We start from the raw sequence: 12,833 nt of genomic DNA, 5'->3' as shown, positions 1-12,833 counted from the left end.
AAAAATGATAAAGGGGATATCACCACCGACCCCACAGAAATACAAACTACCATCAGAGAATACTATAAACACCTCTACGCAAATAAACTGGAAAATCTAGAAGAAATGGATAATTTCCTGGACACTTACACTCTTCCAAGACTAAACCAGGAAGAAGTTGAATCCCTGAATAGACCAATAGCAGGCTCTGAAATTGAGGCAATAATTAATAGCTTACCAACCAAAAAAAGTCCAGGACCAGATGGATTCACAGCCAAATTCTACCAGAGGTACAAGGAGGAGCTGGTACCATTCCTTCTGAAACTATTCCAATCAATAGAAAAAGAGGGAATCCTCCCTAACTCATTTTATGAGGCCAACATCATCCTGATACCAAAGCCTGGCAGAGACACAACAAGAAAAGAGAATTTTAGACCAATATCCCTCATGAACATCGATGCAAAAATCCTCAATAAAATACTGGCAAACCGGATTCAGCAACACATCAAAAAGCTTATCCACCATGATCAAGTGGGCTTCATCCCTGGGATGCAAGGCTGGTTGAACATTAGCAAATCAATAAACATAATCCAGCATATAAACAGAACCAAAGACAAGAACCACATGATTATCTCAATAGATGCAGAAAAGGCTTTTGACAAAATTCAACAGCCCCCCCATGCTAAAAACGCTCAATAAATTCGGTATTGACGGAACGTACCTCAAAATAATAAGAGCTATTTATGACAAACCCACAGCCAATATCATACTGAATGGGCAAAAACTGGAAAAATTCCCTTTGAAAACTGGCACAAGACAGGGATGCCCTCTCTCACCACTCCTATTCAACATAGTGTTGGAAGTTCTGGCTAGGGCAATCAGGCAAGAGAAAGAAATCAAGGGTATTCAGTTAGGAAAAGAAGAAGTCAAATTGTCCCTCTTTGCAGATGACATGATTGTATATTTAGAAAATCTCATTGTCTCAGCCCAAAATCTCCTTAAGGTGATAAGCAACTTCAGCAAAGTCTCAGGATACAAAATTAATGTGCAAAAATCACAAGCATTCTTATACACCAGTAACAGACAAACAGAGAGCCAAATCAGGAATGAACTTCCATTCACAATTGCTTCAAAGAGAATAAAATACCTAGGAATCCAACTTACAAGGGATGTAAAGGACCTCTTCAAGGACAACTACAAACCACTGCTCAGTGAAATAAAAGAGGACACAAACAAATGAAGAACATACCATGCTCATGGATAGGAAGAATCAATATCGTGAAAATGGCCATACTGCCCAAGGTAATTTATAGATTCAATGCCATCCCCATCAAGCTACCAATGAGTTTCTTCACAGAATTGGAAAAAACTGCTTTAAAGTTCATATGGAACCAAAAAAGAGCCCGCGTCTCCAAGACAATCCTAAGTCAAAAGAACAAAGCTGGAGGCATCACGCTACCTGACTTCAAACTATACTACAAGGCTACAGTAACCAAAACAGCATGGTACTGGTACCAAAACAGAGATATAGACCAATGGAACAGAACAGAGTCCTCAGAAATAATACCACACATCTACAGCCATCTGATCTTTGACAAACCTGAGAGAAACAAGAAATGGGGAAAGGATTCCCTATTTAATAAATGGTGCTGGGAAAATTGGCTAGCCATAAGTAGAAAGCTGAAACTGGATCCTTTCCTTACTCCTTATACGAAAATTAATTCAAGATGGATTAGAGACTTAAATGTTAGACCTAATACCATAAAAATCCTAGAGGAAAACCTAGGTAGTACCATTCAGGACATAGGCATGGGCAAAGACTTCATGTCTAAAACACCAAAAGCAACGGCAGCAAAAGCCAAAATTGACAAATGGGATCTCATTAAACTAAAGAGCTTCTGCACAGCAAAAGAAACTACCATCAGAGTGAACAGGCAACCTACAGAATGGGAGAAAATTTTTGCAATCTACTCATCTGACAAAGGGCTAATATCCAGAATCTACAAAGAACTCAAACAAATTTACAAGAAAAAAACAAACAACCCCATCAAAAAGTGGGCAAAGGATATGAACAGACATTTCTCAAAAGAAGACATTCATACAGCCAACAGACACATGAAAAAATGCTCAGCATCACTGGCCATCAGAGAAATGCAAATCAAAACCACAATGAGATACCATCTCACACCAGTTAGAATGGCGATCATTAAAAAGTCATGAAACAACAGGTGCTGGAGAGGATATGGAGAAATAGGAACACTTTTACACTGTTGGTGGGATTGTAAACTAGTTCAACCATTGTGGAAAACAGTATGGCGATTCCTCAAGGATCTAGAACTAGATGTACCATATGACCCAGCCATCCCATTACTGGGTATATACCCAAAGGATTATAAATCATGCTGCTATAAAGACACATGCACACGTATGTTTATTGCGGCACTATTCACAATAGCAAAGACTTGGAATCAACCCAAATGTCCATCAGTGACAGACTGGATTAAGAAAATGTGGCACATCTACACCATGGAATACTATGCAGCCATAAAAAAGGATGAGTTTGCGTCCTTTGTAGGGACATGGATGCAGCTGGAAACCATCATTCTTAGCAAACTATCACAAGAACAGAAAACCAAACACCACATGTTCTCACTCATAGGTGGGAACTGAACAATGAGATCACTTGGACTCGGGAAGGGGAACATCACACACTGGGGCCTATCATGGGGAGGGGGGAGGGGGGAGGGATTGCATTGGGAGTTATACCTGATGTAAATGACGAGTTGATGGGTGCTGACGAGTTGATGGCTGCAGCACAGCAACATGGCACAAGTATACATATGTAACAAACCTGCACGTTATGCACATGTACCCTAGAACTCAAATTATAATAATAATAAAAAAAATCTAAAAAAAAAAAAAAAGAAACCTAGAAAAAAAAAAAGAGTGATAATACTAGAAGTGAAACTTGCATTAAACATAAAATGGAGCAAATGAAAAAAATAGCTGCCTGTGGGAACATACTGATTGTGGGAACAATGACACTGCCACCATTTGAGACATTCTAGATATGCAGACTGAGGAAATCAGTGAAGGTGAACCTACAGACATAAATGAGGAAAAGTGGTTGTGATGAAAGGCTGATGATGTGTCAGAGGAAGTGACACTGGCAAAAAAACACATTAAAGGAACTCTCAGAGATATTTCACAACACTGAAAACGTAACAGATAAAATGTTGGAAACTAATATTTAAATTTCTCCGGAACGCAGAACTCATATGCAACTGTGTTCTCCACTGTCCAAGTAAATATCTTCAAAGGTTCCTCAATTAACGTGGGCAAAATTAAAAGTAAAACTTGCTTCTTCCCTTTGGAAAACCCTCTCTCAGAGTATATTACCAACATTCAACTTCTTATACAAGACATAAATCTGGGAATCATTAATCATTCTTCCCTTTTCGTCATTCACGTATCCAATCAATTTCCATGGACTGCTGATTCTATTTCTTAGACGTTTTTCAAATGTCTCCACTATCTTTATTTTACTTGGGAACTCTGTGGCCCAGGCTTCCATCAACTCTCTCCCGGACAAGTGTAATCACAAGAGTTACCCAACTTGGCTACCACTGTTGTTCTCAGTTGCAACCCATTCTCCAAGCAGAAAACAAAATGCAATAGCTGTTACCTTATTCTCATCTTCACACCTCTACCCAAGTACACATGGCTCTTCCTCATCCAGTTTCTGTCTACTTCATCTCTTGTCAATGGTCCCTACCCCAATTCTCCGCTCTAGTCATTCTGAACTTTGTTCAATTCCTGGCCTGTGTCCTCTGCCTTTTTAATAGGCTGCCTGACACACTGTTGGAACTCACTAAATATGCAGACTGAATGAATGAACGAGTACTTGGAGGGCAGTTATTCTTACCAGTAACTTAAGAGAGAAGGAATACAGTACAACGAAGTATCCTTATTTAGGTTTATAGTATCTTCATCTGAGCCCGCGGGCGAACCCCCCCCCGCCCCCGCCCCGCGCCGCCCCTCGCCTGCAAGTTGTTACCAGTAAATAAAAAGGATCCTATTTTCGCAAGCCACACCGCATTAGAGGGTAAATAAGAGTTTGGTGGCAGGAGAGCGATGAGACGGGAAAGTGTGGGGCAAAGTTTACAGTTATTGGTCCAGATTCTAACTGGCCTGTTAGCCAAAAAGTAAGGTTTTCTTTACCTCCGTGTTGACTCTGCTCTCCGAAGGCGAAGAGGGTCCTCCAAACCCGTTTGTCGCGCGGACAAAAACCCCAGCATAGCGTGTCCTCACACGGGCTGGAGTACTGGACGTCGCCATGACAGAACTCAGGGGCGGGACTGGAACAGCAGAGTCTCCCATTGGTCAGGCGGTGATATATCCGGCCAATGGTGAGCGCCGTTACTAGAAGGGCTCCAGGATGGAGGCCGGCCTGACCTCTCCGCCTCAGTGGGCTGGGTTGGGTGCTGGAGCATTGCTCCTACTGCGGATCCTGCTGCTGGCAGCGCTGGAAACTGGGTGGACGGCATGGGTTGGTCTCAGGATTTGTTCCGCGCCTTGTGGAGATCGCTGTCAAGGGAAGTGAAGGAGCACGTGGGCACGGACCAATTCGGGAACAAATACTACTGCATCCCGCAGTACAAGAACTGGAGAGGTGAGGAGGGGGCGAGGGCAGCGATTGCGTGGTCAGTAAAGGAGGGAAAAGTGAGAGCCCCTAGTCAACTAACGCATCATGAGACACTTAGGGTGTCACCGGAGGGAATTTCTGGAGTTCGTTGGCCACTGTCGACCCCTTCACTCTGCCATCGGAGCCCTACCCGGCCCGGCTCTGGGGGCCTTGGCCCGGCCTCGTGCGTCCGCGGTCCCTACGACCCAGCGCTTTCCCCCGGCGTGCCCCGGGCTGCTCGCGCTGTTAAGGCACACATCACTTTCCTCCCAGCCACGCCGGTAGAGGAGCCTTAGTTTTAACCCTGGATCGGCGACGGAGGCGGGGAAAAGTCCACGCAAATCTTTCACCAAAGGGGCTAGGAAGGGCCAGGGAAGAGGTTTTTCGTACGCTGTGCCCCGCCTTGTGACCCAGAGCTGAGTGGTGTAATTGAAGAGGAGTATCTTCAGGGCCTCGGGTGTCCTCTTTCTTGGTGTTTACCCTTTTCGGTGGCACCCTGGCTCCGGCGCTGGCCCCATGCGCCTTCCTCACTACCAAGACTTGTCAGAAGTGGGTCCGTATCCCCATAAGGCTCGCTGATTCCTTTCTCTGGAGTTTACATTCCAAGACCCCGTTGCGCTCAATTTAAGAAACTTGGCACTAATCATGGTGTTTCTGTGTAGGATTCGTGCCAAGTAGTTGAGCGGGTTGTTTGGGGACTAAGGAGGCGTTGCTGTCCATTGAAATCACACTGTGTAGCCGCCGTCGTAACCTCTTTTCTGTTGTTCCATCGCCGCATGCAGAAGATGTCAGGCTTTGGGCGAAAAGGGGTGAGTTAGAATCTCAGCTTTGACACCTGATAGCTCGAGAATCACGGAAAAAGTACTTGTCCTCTCCAAGTCTCATCATCCTCACTTGAAAATTAGAGATAATATAAGATCAGTAATGTTGAGAAGCACTAAGACCTTTCCAAAATTATGTGCCATGCATTTCCCACATATATAAAATGTATTCTGTGATTTATCACTCAATTAATTAATTTTTTTTTTTGCCTAGCCTTTTTCTGTAACTTATTTTAATATTTAGTCTTGTTTCCCCAATGAGCTCCTTTGTCAGGCAGGGAATATGTCTCACACACACACACACAAAAAGCCTACAAAGAACCTAGCATGGTGTTAAGTATTTCTTGACAGATTGCAAGCAGAGAGATGTTTCTTTTCCATAAGTTGTCAGTAAAATTAAAAAAATATGCAAACTGTCACGTTGAGTTTTTTAAAAATTGAAATATAATTTACATACAGTAACATTCACCCTTTATGGTGTACAGTTTTATGGTTTTTGACAAATAAGTACAGAGTAACATCACTGGATTCAAGTAATAGAATAATTCCATCACCATCAGAATTTCCTCTAACTCCTTAGTAGTTCATTCCCACACCCTTTGGCAACCACCAATGTGTTTTATGGGCCTATAGTTTTGCCTTTTCTGGAATATCATATAAATGGAATTATGCAGAATTTAGACTTTTGAGCCTGGCTTGCTTCACATAGCATAATGTAGTTGAGATTCATCCATGTTTCAGTAGTTGTTCCTTTTTATTGCTCAGTAGTATTCCATTGTATAGGTTTGCCAGTTTATCTGTTCACAAGCTGAAGGACATTAGGATGTTTCCAGTTTCTGTGATTGTGACAAAAGCCTCTACAAACATTCCCATACAGGATTTTGTGTGAACGTAAGTTTTCATTTTCCATGAGTACATACATACCTAAGAGTGTGTGTGCTAGACCATAGCAGCTCCAGCTTACTCTATAAAACGGAAATAACAGTACCTACCTAGCCTCACAAAGTGTTTTTGCTACTCAAGAGAGACAAATTGGATAATGTAGCACTTAAGAGAATGGGATTTAATGTCAAAGTCAGTTTGACTTAATTCATAGAGATCTTTTACTTGATCATTTTTAAAAATTTATCACTGATTTGTAGTTTTCAACATAGAGGTCGTGCTATGTTTTGTTACATTTATTATAAAGTATTGTTATTATAAATGATGCTTTAAAAAACTTAATTTCTAATTCTTTATTACTAATATATTGAAGTACAATAGATTTTTCCATCTTGAGCATGTATCTTGCAACCTATTTTACTCACCTACTAGTTTTTGAATGAAGCTTTTTGCAGATTCTTGGACATTCTCTGTAGTTAATTATATCAACTGTGGAGAGAGACAGTTTTGTTTTTTCCTTTCTAACTTATTTGCATTCTCTTTCCTTCTCTTGCCTGGCTGCCCTGGGTGAGCCTCCAGTATAATGTTGAATAAGAGTGGTGAGCGTGGATATTTTTTTCTTGTTCCATATCTTAGAAGAAAAACATTTAGTCTTTCATTTTTTTTTTCCCCAAGATGGAATCTCACTCTGTTGTCCAGGCTGGAGTGCAATGGCGTGATCTCGTCTCACTGCAACCTCCGCCTCCTGGGTTCCAGCGATTCCCCTACCTCAGCCTCCCGAGTAGCTGGGATTACAGGCATGTGCTGCTATGCCTGGCTAATTTTTTATTTTTAGTAGAAATGGGGGTTCACCATGTTGGATAGGCTGGTCTCGAACTCCTGACCTCAGATGATCTGCACACCTTGGCCTCCCAAAGTGCTGGGATTACAGGCATGAGCCACCGTGCCAGTCACTAGTCTTTCATTGTTAAGTATGGTGTTAGCTATAATTTTTAAGATACCTTTTATTAAATTAACAAAGTTCCCAGTACCTCGTTTGCTGAGCACTTTCTTTTATGAATTGATGTTGAATTTTGTCATATGCTTGCTTGCTGGTTTTTTTTTTTTTTTTTTGGTTCTGTTGGAATGATCATGTGGTGAATTATACTGATGGACTCTTAAAAATTTACAGACTTTATTTTTTAGAGCAATTTTAGGTTTACAGAAAAATTGAGTGGAAACTACTCAGATACTCCTTCTCCCCCAGTGCAGTTTCTCCCATTGTTAATATCTTACATTAGTGTACCCTCATTTCCTCCCTTCCTGCTACCAAACCCCTAAGTGGCCACTGATCTTTTCTACTGTGTCTAGTTTTGCCTTTTCCAGAATGTCATATAGTTGCTGTCATACAGTATGTGGTCTTTTCAGACTGGCTTTTTCCACTTAGTAATATGCACTTAAGTTTCCTCCATGTTTTTTTGTGGCATAAGAGCTCCTTTCTTTTTATTTATTTATTTATTTATTTTTGAGACAGGGTCTCACTCTGTTGCCCAGGCTGGAGTGCAGTGGTGTAATACTGGCTCAGTGCAACCTCTGCCTGTCAGGTTCAAGTGATTCTCCTGCCTCAGCCTCTCGAGTAGCTAGGATTACAGGTGTCCACCATCACGCCCAGCTAATTTTTATAATTTCAGTAGAGACGGGGTTTCGCCTTGTTGGCCAGGGTGGTTTTGAACTCCTGACCTCAGGTGATCTGCCTGCCTCAGCCTCCCAAAGTGCTGGGATTATAGGCGTGAACCACTGTGCCCAACCATCTCCTTTCTTTTTATTGCTAAATAATATTCTGTTGCATGGTTAGAACCACTGTTTATCCATTTGCATATTGAAGGACATCTTGGTTGCTTCCAAGTTTTGGTGATTATGAATAAAGCTGCTATAAATATTCCTGTGCAGTTTTTTTGAGTGGACGTAAGTTTTAAACTCATTTGGCATTGATTGATTGTTGAATGTCTTGAATATTGCATTTGTCATGTAAGCTGCACTTGGTCATGAAACATTATCCTTTTTATATATTGTTGGATTGATGTGCTCACATTTTATTGAAGAATTTTGTTTTTCTTCAGGATCTTCATTTCTTCCTCTTAATGTGTTTTCTAAGTTTGTTTTTAGGTTAATGCTGGCCTTATAAAGTAAGTTGAATTTTGTTTCCTTCTTTTGGATTTTCTGGAAGAGTTGTGAAGAATTTGTATTGTTTATTTCTTGCATGTTAAATATAAATTGCCTGTGAAGCCATCTGGTCCTGGAGTTTTCCTTGTTGGAAAGCTGGAATTAAAAATTCAAAGATAATACATTTTTAACCTGCAAATTTAATATCTTTAACAGGTATAAGACTACTCAGGCTATCTATTTTATCTTAGGTGAGTTTTGGTAGTTTTTATCTTTTGAGTAGTTTGCCCTTTTTATCTAATAGGTTGAATTTACGGTCATAAAGTTGTAATATATCTTCATTATCTTTTTAATGTTTGTACAATTTGTAGTGATATCCTCTCTTTCTTTCCTGAAGTGATAATTTGTGGCTATTCTTGTTTTCTTGGCCTACCTGATGACTGGTTTGTTAATTTTATTGATCATTTTAAAGAATTAGCTTTGAGTTTCACTGATTTTTCTCTGTAAGTTTTTTCTTCATTGGTTTCAGACTTAGCGCTTTCTCTTATATCATCATCATTTTCTTCTGCTTTCAATTGGTTTTATATGTTCTTATAGTTTCTTAAGGTGGCCACTGAGATCATAATTTGAGCTGTTTATTTTTTAATATACATTTTTAATGTTAAAATGTCTTATAGGCACTGTTTTGGCCACATTTCACAAATTTTTATCTTAAAATTTTCATGCAACTAATAAATTTTCTTATTTATTTTTTCCTATAAGACCCATGTATTTATTTAGAAGTATGTTCTTTAATTTACAAATATTTGGAGATTTTCTAGATGGAGATTTTCATTGACTTCTAGTTTAATTCCATTATATTCAGAGGACATATTTTATATGATTTCAGTTATTTTAAATTTACTGTAAATTGTTGTATGGCCTAGTGTATGGTGTGATTTGGTAAATGTTCTATTTGTGCTTGAGAAAAATGTATTATCTATTTTGCTATTTTGGGTTGAATGTTCTGTAAATGTCAGTTAGCCCAAGGTGCTTGATAGAGTTGTTCAAGCTGTCTATATTCATACTGATTTTTCTTTATAGTTATTGTATCAATTATTGAAAAAAGTATGTTACCGTCTCTGAATATGAGTGCACATTTATCTTTTACTCTTTCCAGTTCTATCAGTTTTTACTTCATGTATTTTCAATACCTATTGTTAGGTCCTTACACATTTATAATTGAAAGATAATAATACAAATTGCCCAAAATAAAACACAGAGAGAAAAAAGACCAGAAAAAAAAGAGCAATTAGCAAGCTATGGGATACCCTCCAGTGGCCTAATATATGTAATTGGATACCATGAAGGGTAAAGGTCATTTTGGAGACCAAAAATATTTGAAGAAATAATGGCTAAAAATATTCCAAATTTGATGAAAACTATAAACCCACAGACCCCAAATCATCCACAGATTCCAAAAAAAAAAAAAAAAAAAAAGTGTAGAAAACCACACCAAGGCATATTATAATCAAATTGCTGAAAGCCATTGATAAAGAGAAAATTTTTATAGAGCTAGTGAAAAAGACACATTGCTTGCAGAGGAAGAAAGATGAAAATGAGATTAGGTTTTTTTAAAAGAAATAATATAAGCTGGAAGACAGTGGAACAATATCTTTAAAGTACCAAAAGAGAAAATCTGTCAACCTATAATTTTGTACAGAACAAAAATATCTTGTTAAAACAAAGGCAAATGAAGATTTTTTCAGACATACAGTACCTGAAAGAATTAATTACACAGAGACCATAATTCCCTTTCCTCTTCCCTCTACTGGATATCCTATTCTCTGGATTCTGGGCCTTTCACCACAGTTTTGTAGCATATATGCTTCAGTAGCCTCCTGAGAAGAGGTTCAAGGTGGATAAAGTTTCTGAGTCTTTGAATGTCTGAAAAGATTTTTATTCTGTCCTCATTTGGTTGATGTATTTGTTGGGTATAGTTTCTACTGCAGACATAGTGAGTAAATGTCTAGAGAAAAGCAAGCAGTAAATTCTGTGTGAGCTTAAAAGGAGTAGCCTGTGAATTGAGGAACAGTATATGTATAATGTGGGCTTTGGTAAATGTTTTTAATGTAACCTAATGCTATGGTTTACTGTATTTATGAATATATATTTTAAAATGCATGATTACATTGAATAAAAGTATCTTAACTTTAATAGTAAAAGTTTTTTTCAAATTTAGTAGGTATAAAATTATTTCAGATACTCACACATACTTTGTATGTGCCATATTGACAACAAACAAAGGAATTTATCCTTTCCGTGAAAATGAAGAATACGTAGACACAGATGTAAATGTTCCAGATCATTATTTCTAGTGATATAAGTGAGAAATTTTTTACTGGAAAATTGTCTGTGGTGCTTTTTGAGGGTTGCCTGTGTATTTTAGAGAAGGTAGCTGGTAACTTGGACTAGTTCCAGCTTTACAGGTCATCATGATACCCATATCCATGTGTCTGGTCCCAAGTGATTAGCTGTAAGATAGCCAAAGACCTATGATGTGACTGGGTGTGAGAATTCTGCCCCAAATAGGCATTCTGTATTGGTTGGTAACAGACCAAACATGGTCAATTTTTTTTCTGTTGAAATTTTAACTCATAGATATAATACTTAGAGAGAAGAAAATATGAGAATAATTAGGGATCAATAGATGTTCATTTCTAAGAAGTTAGGGAAGCAAGCATGTCAAAAGGTTCCTATTAGACCACAATAGGTATTGCTGTGTCCTAAATCATGTTCCATTTCTCTCTATTTTGCAGCTGTTGAGTTTGTCATCTTTCTTCCTGTATCTTTATAGTATTCCCTGGTTACCTGAGATAATTTGAGCGTAATTGTTCTTTGAAATCTGAGACTAGCTAACATATATACTATGTACTAGATTTTAGAAAATTTTAGGTATCTGAAAATACAACTTTTTCCTCTCATCTGTTAATTTTGTCTTTTAGAAATTCTTCCTGTTAAATATCAAGGAACTCATTACCTCAAGTGATCTGCCCGCCTCAGCTTCCCAAAGTGCTAGGATTATAGGCGTGAGCCACCGCGCTCTGCTGTCTTTTTTTTTTTTTTTTTTTAATAGTAGCCATCCTAACAAGTATAAGGTGATAGCTTATTGTGATTTTAACTTGATTTCCCTGATGGCTAGTGATATTGAGAACCTTTTCATATACCTGTTGGCTATTTGTATGTTTTCTTTGGAGAAATGCCTGTTAGTTCCTTTGCCCATTTTAAAATCAATGTGTTTTTTTTTTTTGTTTTTTTTTTTTTTACTATTAAGCCATAGAAGTCACTTATATATTTTGGTTTTTAATCCTTTATGAGATATGGTTTGAAAATATTTGTCCTATTCCATAGGTTGCCTTTGTATCCTTTGCTTTGCACAAGTATTTTGGTTTGATGTAATCGGACTTATTTTTGCTTTTGTTGTTTTGTGCTTTTTGTGCTTTTGTGCTTTGGTGTCATATCCAAGAAATCATTGCCAAAGCCAACGTCGAGAAGCTTTTACCCTGTTTTTGTCTAAGAGTTTTGTAGTTTAAGGACTTACATTGAAGTCTTTAATTCATATTGAGTTGATTTTTATATACAGTGTGAGATAAGGGTCCAATTTCGTTCTTCTGCATGTGCATATCTAGTTTTCCCAATACCATTTATTTGAAGAGATTATCTTTTCTCTGCTGTGTGTTCTTGGCATAATTGTCAAAACTCATTTGCCCTCATGTGTGGGTTTATTACTAGGTTCTGTCTTCTGTTCCAATAGTTTACATGTCTGGTTTTATACTGGTTCCATACTGTTTTGATTACTGTAGCTTTTAAATGTATTTTAAAATCAGACAGTGTGATGCCTCCAGATTTACTGTTTCTGCTTGAAATTGTTTTGGCTACTCAGTGTCTTTTTGTAATTTCATATGAATTTTAGGATTGTTGTTTCTATTTCTGGAAAAAAATAATTGGAGTTTTGGTAGAGATTGTGTTGAATCTGTAGATTGCTTTGGGTAGTATGAACACTTTAACAATATTAATTCTTCCAGTCCATGAACGTATCAGATATCATTGCATTTATTCGTGTCTGCTTTAAAGCATTTCTTTCATCAGTGTTTTATAGTTTTCAGTGTATAAGTCTTTCACTTCCTTAGTGTATTCCTAAGTATTTGACTTTTTTGATGTTATTGTAAGTAGGTTGTTTTCTTAATTTCCTTTTCAGATAATTTGTTGATAGTAGACATGCAATAGATTTTTGTATGTTGACTTTGTTTTTTTTTGAGACAGAGTCTCTCTCTGTCACCCAGGCT

General features: G+C 38.2%; 2 protein-coding genes across 9 annotated transcripts in view; one reads left to right on the top strand and one right to left on the bottom strand.

Annotated features, from left to right (window-relative positions):
• Positions 1-4,339, bottom strand: part of LOC105499439 (ERCC excision repair 8, CSA ubiquitin ligase complex subunit) — an 86,293-nt gene extending 81,954 nt beyond the window's left edge. For 2 of the 3 annotated variants that reach the window (XM_011772000.2, XM_011772002.2), the window contains exon 1: positions 4,201-4,339. In XM_011772000.2, coding sequence (XP_011770302.2) covers positions 4,201-4,277 — 77 coding nt within the window. In that variant the 5' untranslated portion in view covers positions 4,278-4,339. The remainder of the gene's footprint in view (positions 1-4,200) is intronic. The other variant, XM_011772001.2, reaches the window with a different exon arrangement.
• A 73-nt stretch (positions 4,340-4,412) lies between these two features.
• LOC105499446 (NADH:ubiquinone oxidoreductase complex assembly factor 2) overlaps positions 4,413-12,833 on the top strand; it is a 235,361-nt gene continuing 226,940 nt past the window's right edge. For 2 of the 6 annotated variants that reach the window (XR_011624971.1, XM_071098889.1), the window contains exon 1: positions 4,416-4,651. Coding sequence is in view for 5 of the 6 variants with exons in the window: in XM_071098889.1 (XP_070954990.1) it covers positions 4,525-4,651 (127 nt within the window). In the remaining variant the exon portion in view is untranslated. Of the gene's footprint in view, positions 4,652-12,833 lie in introns of all 6 variants that reach the window. The other 4 variants (XM_071098887.1, XM_071098888.1, XM_071098890.1 and 1 more) reach the window with 4 other exon arrangements.

Source organism: Macaca nemestrina, chromosome 6, assembly GCF_043159975.1.
Source record: "Macaca nemestrina isolate mMacNem1 chromosome 6, mMacNem.hap1, whole genome shotgun sequence".
NCBI classification, from domain to species: domain Eukaryota; kingdom Metazoa; phylum Chordata; class Mammalia; order Primates; family Cercopithecidae; genus Macaca; species Macaca nemestrina.
Note: the sequence above shows the minus strand (reverse complement) of the source record. Positions and strands in the feature narration are given on the sequence as shown.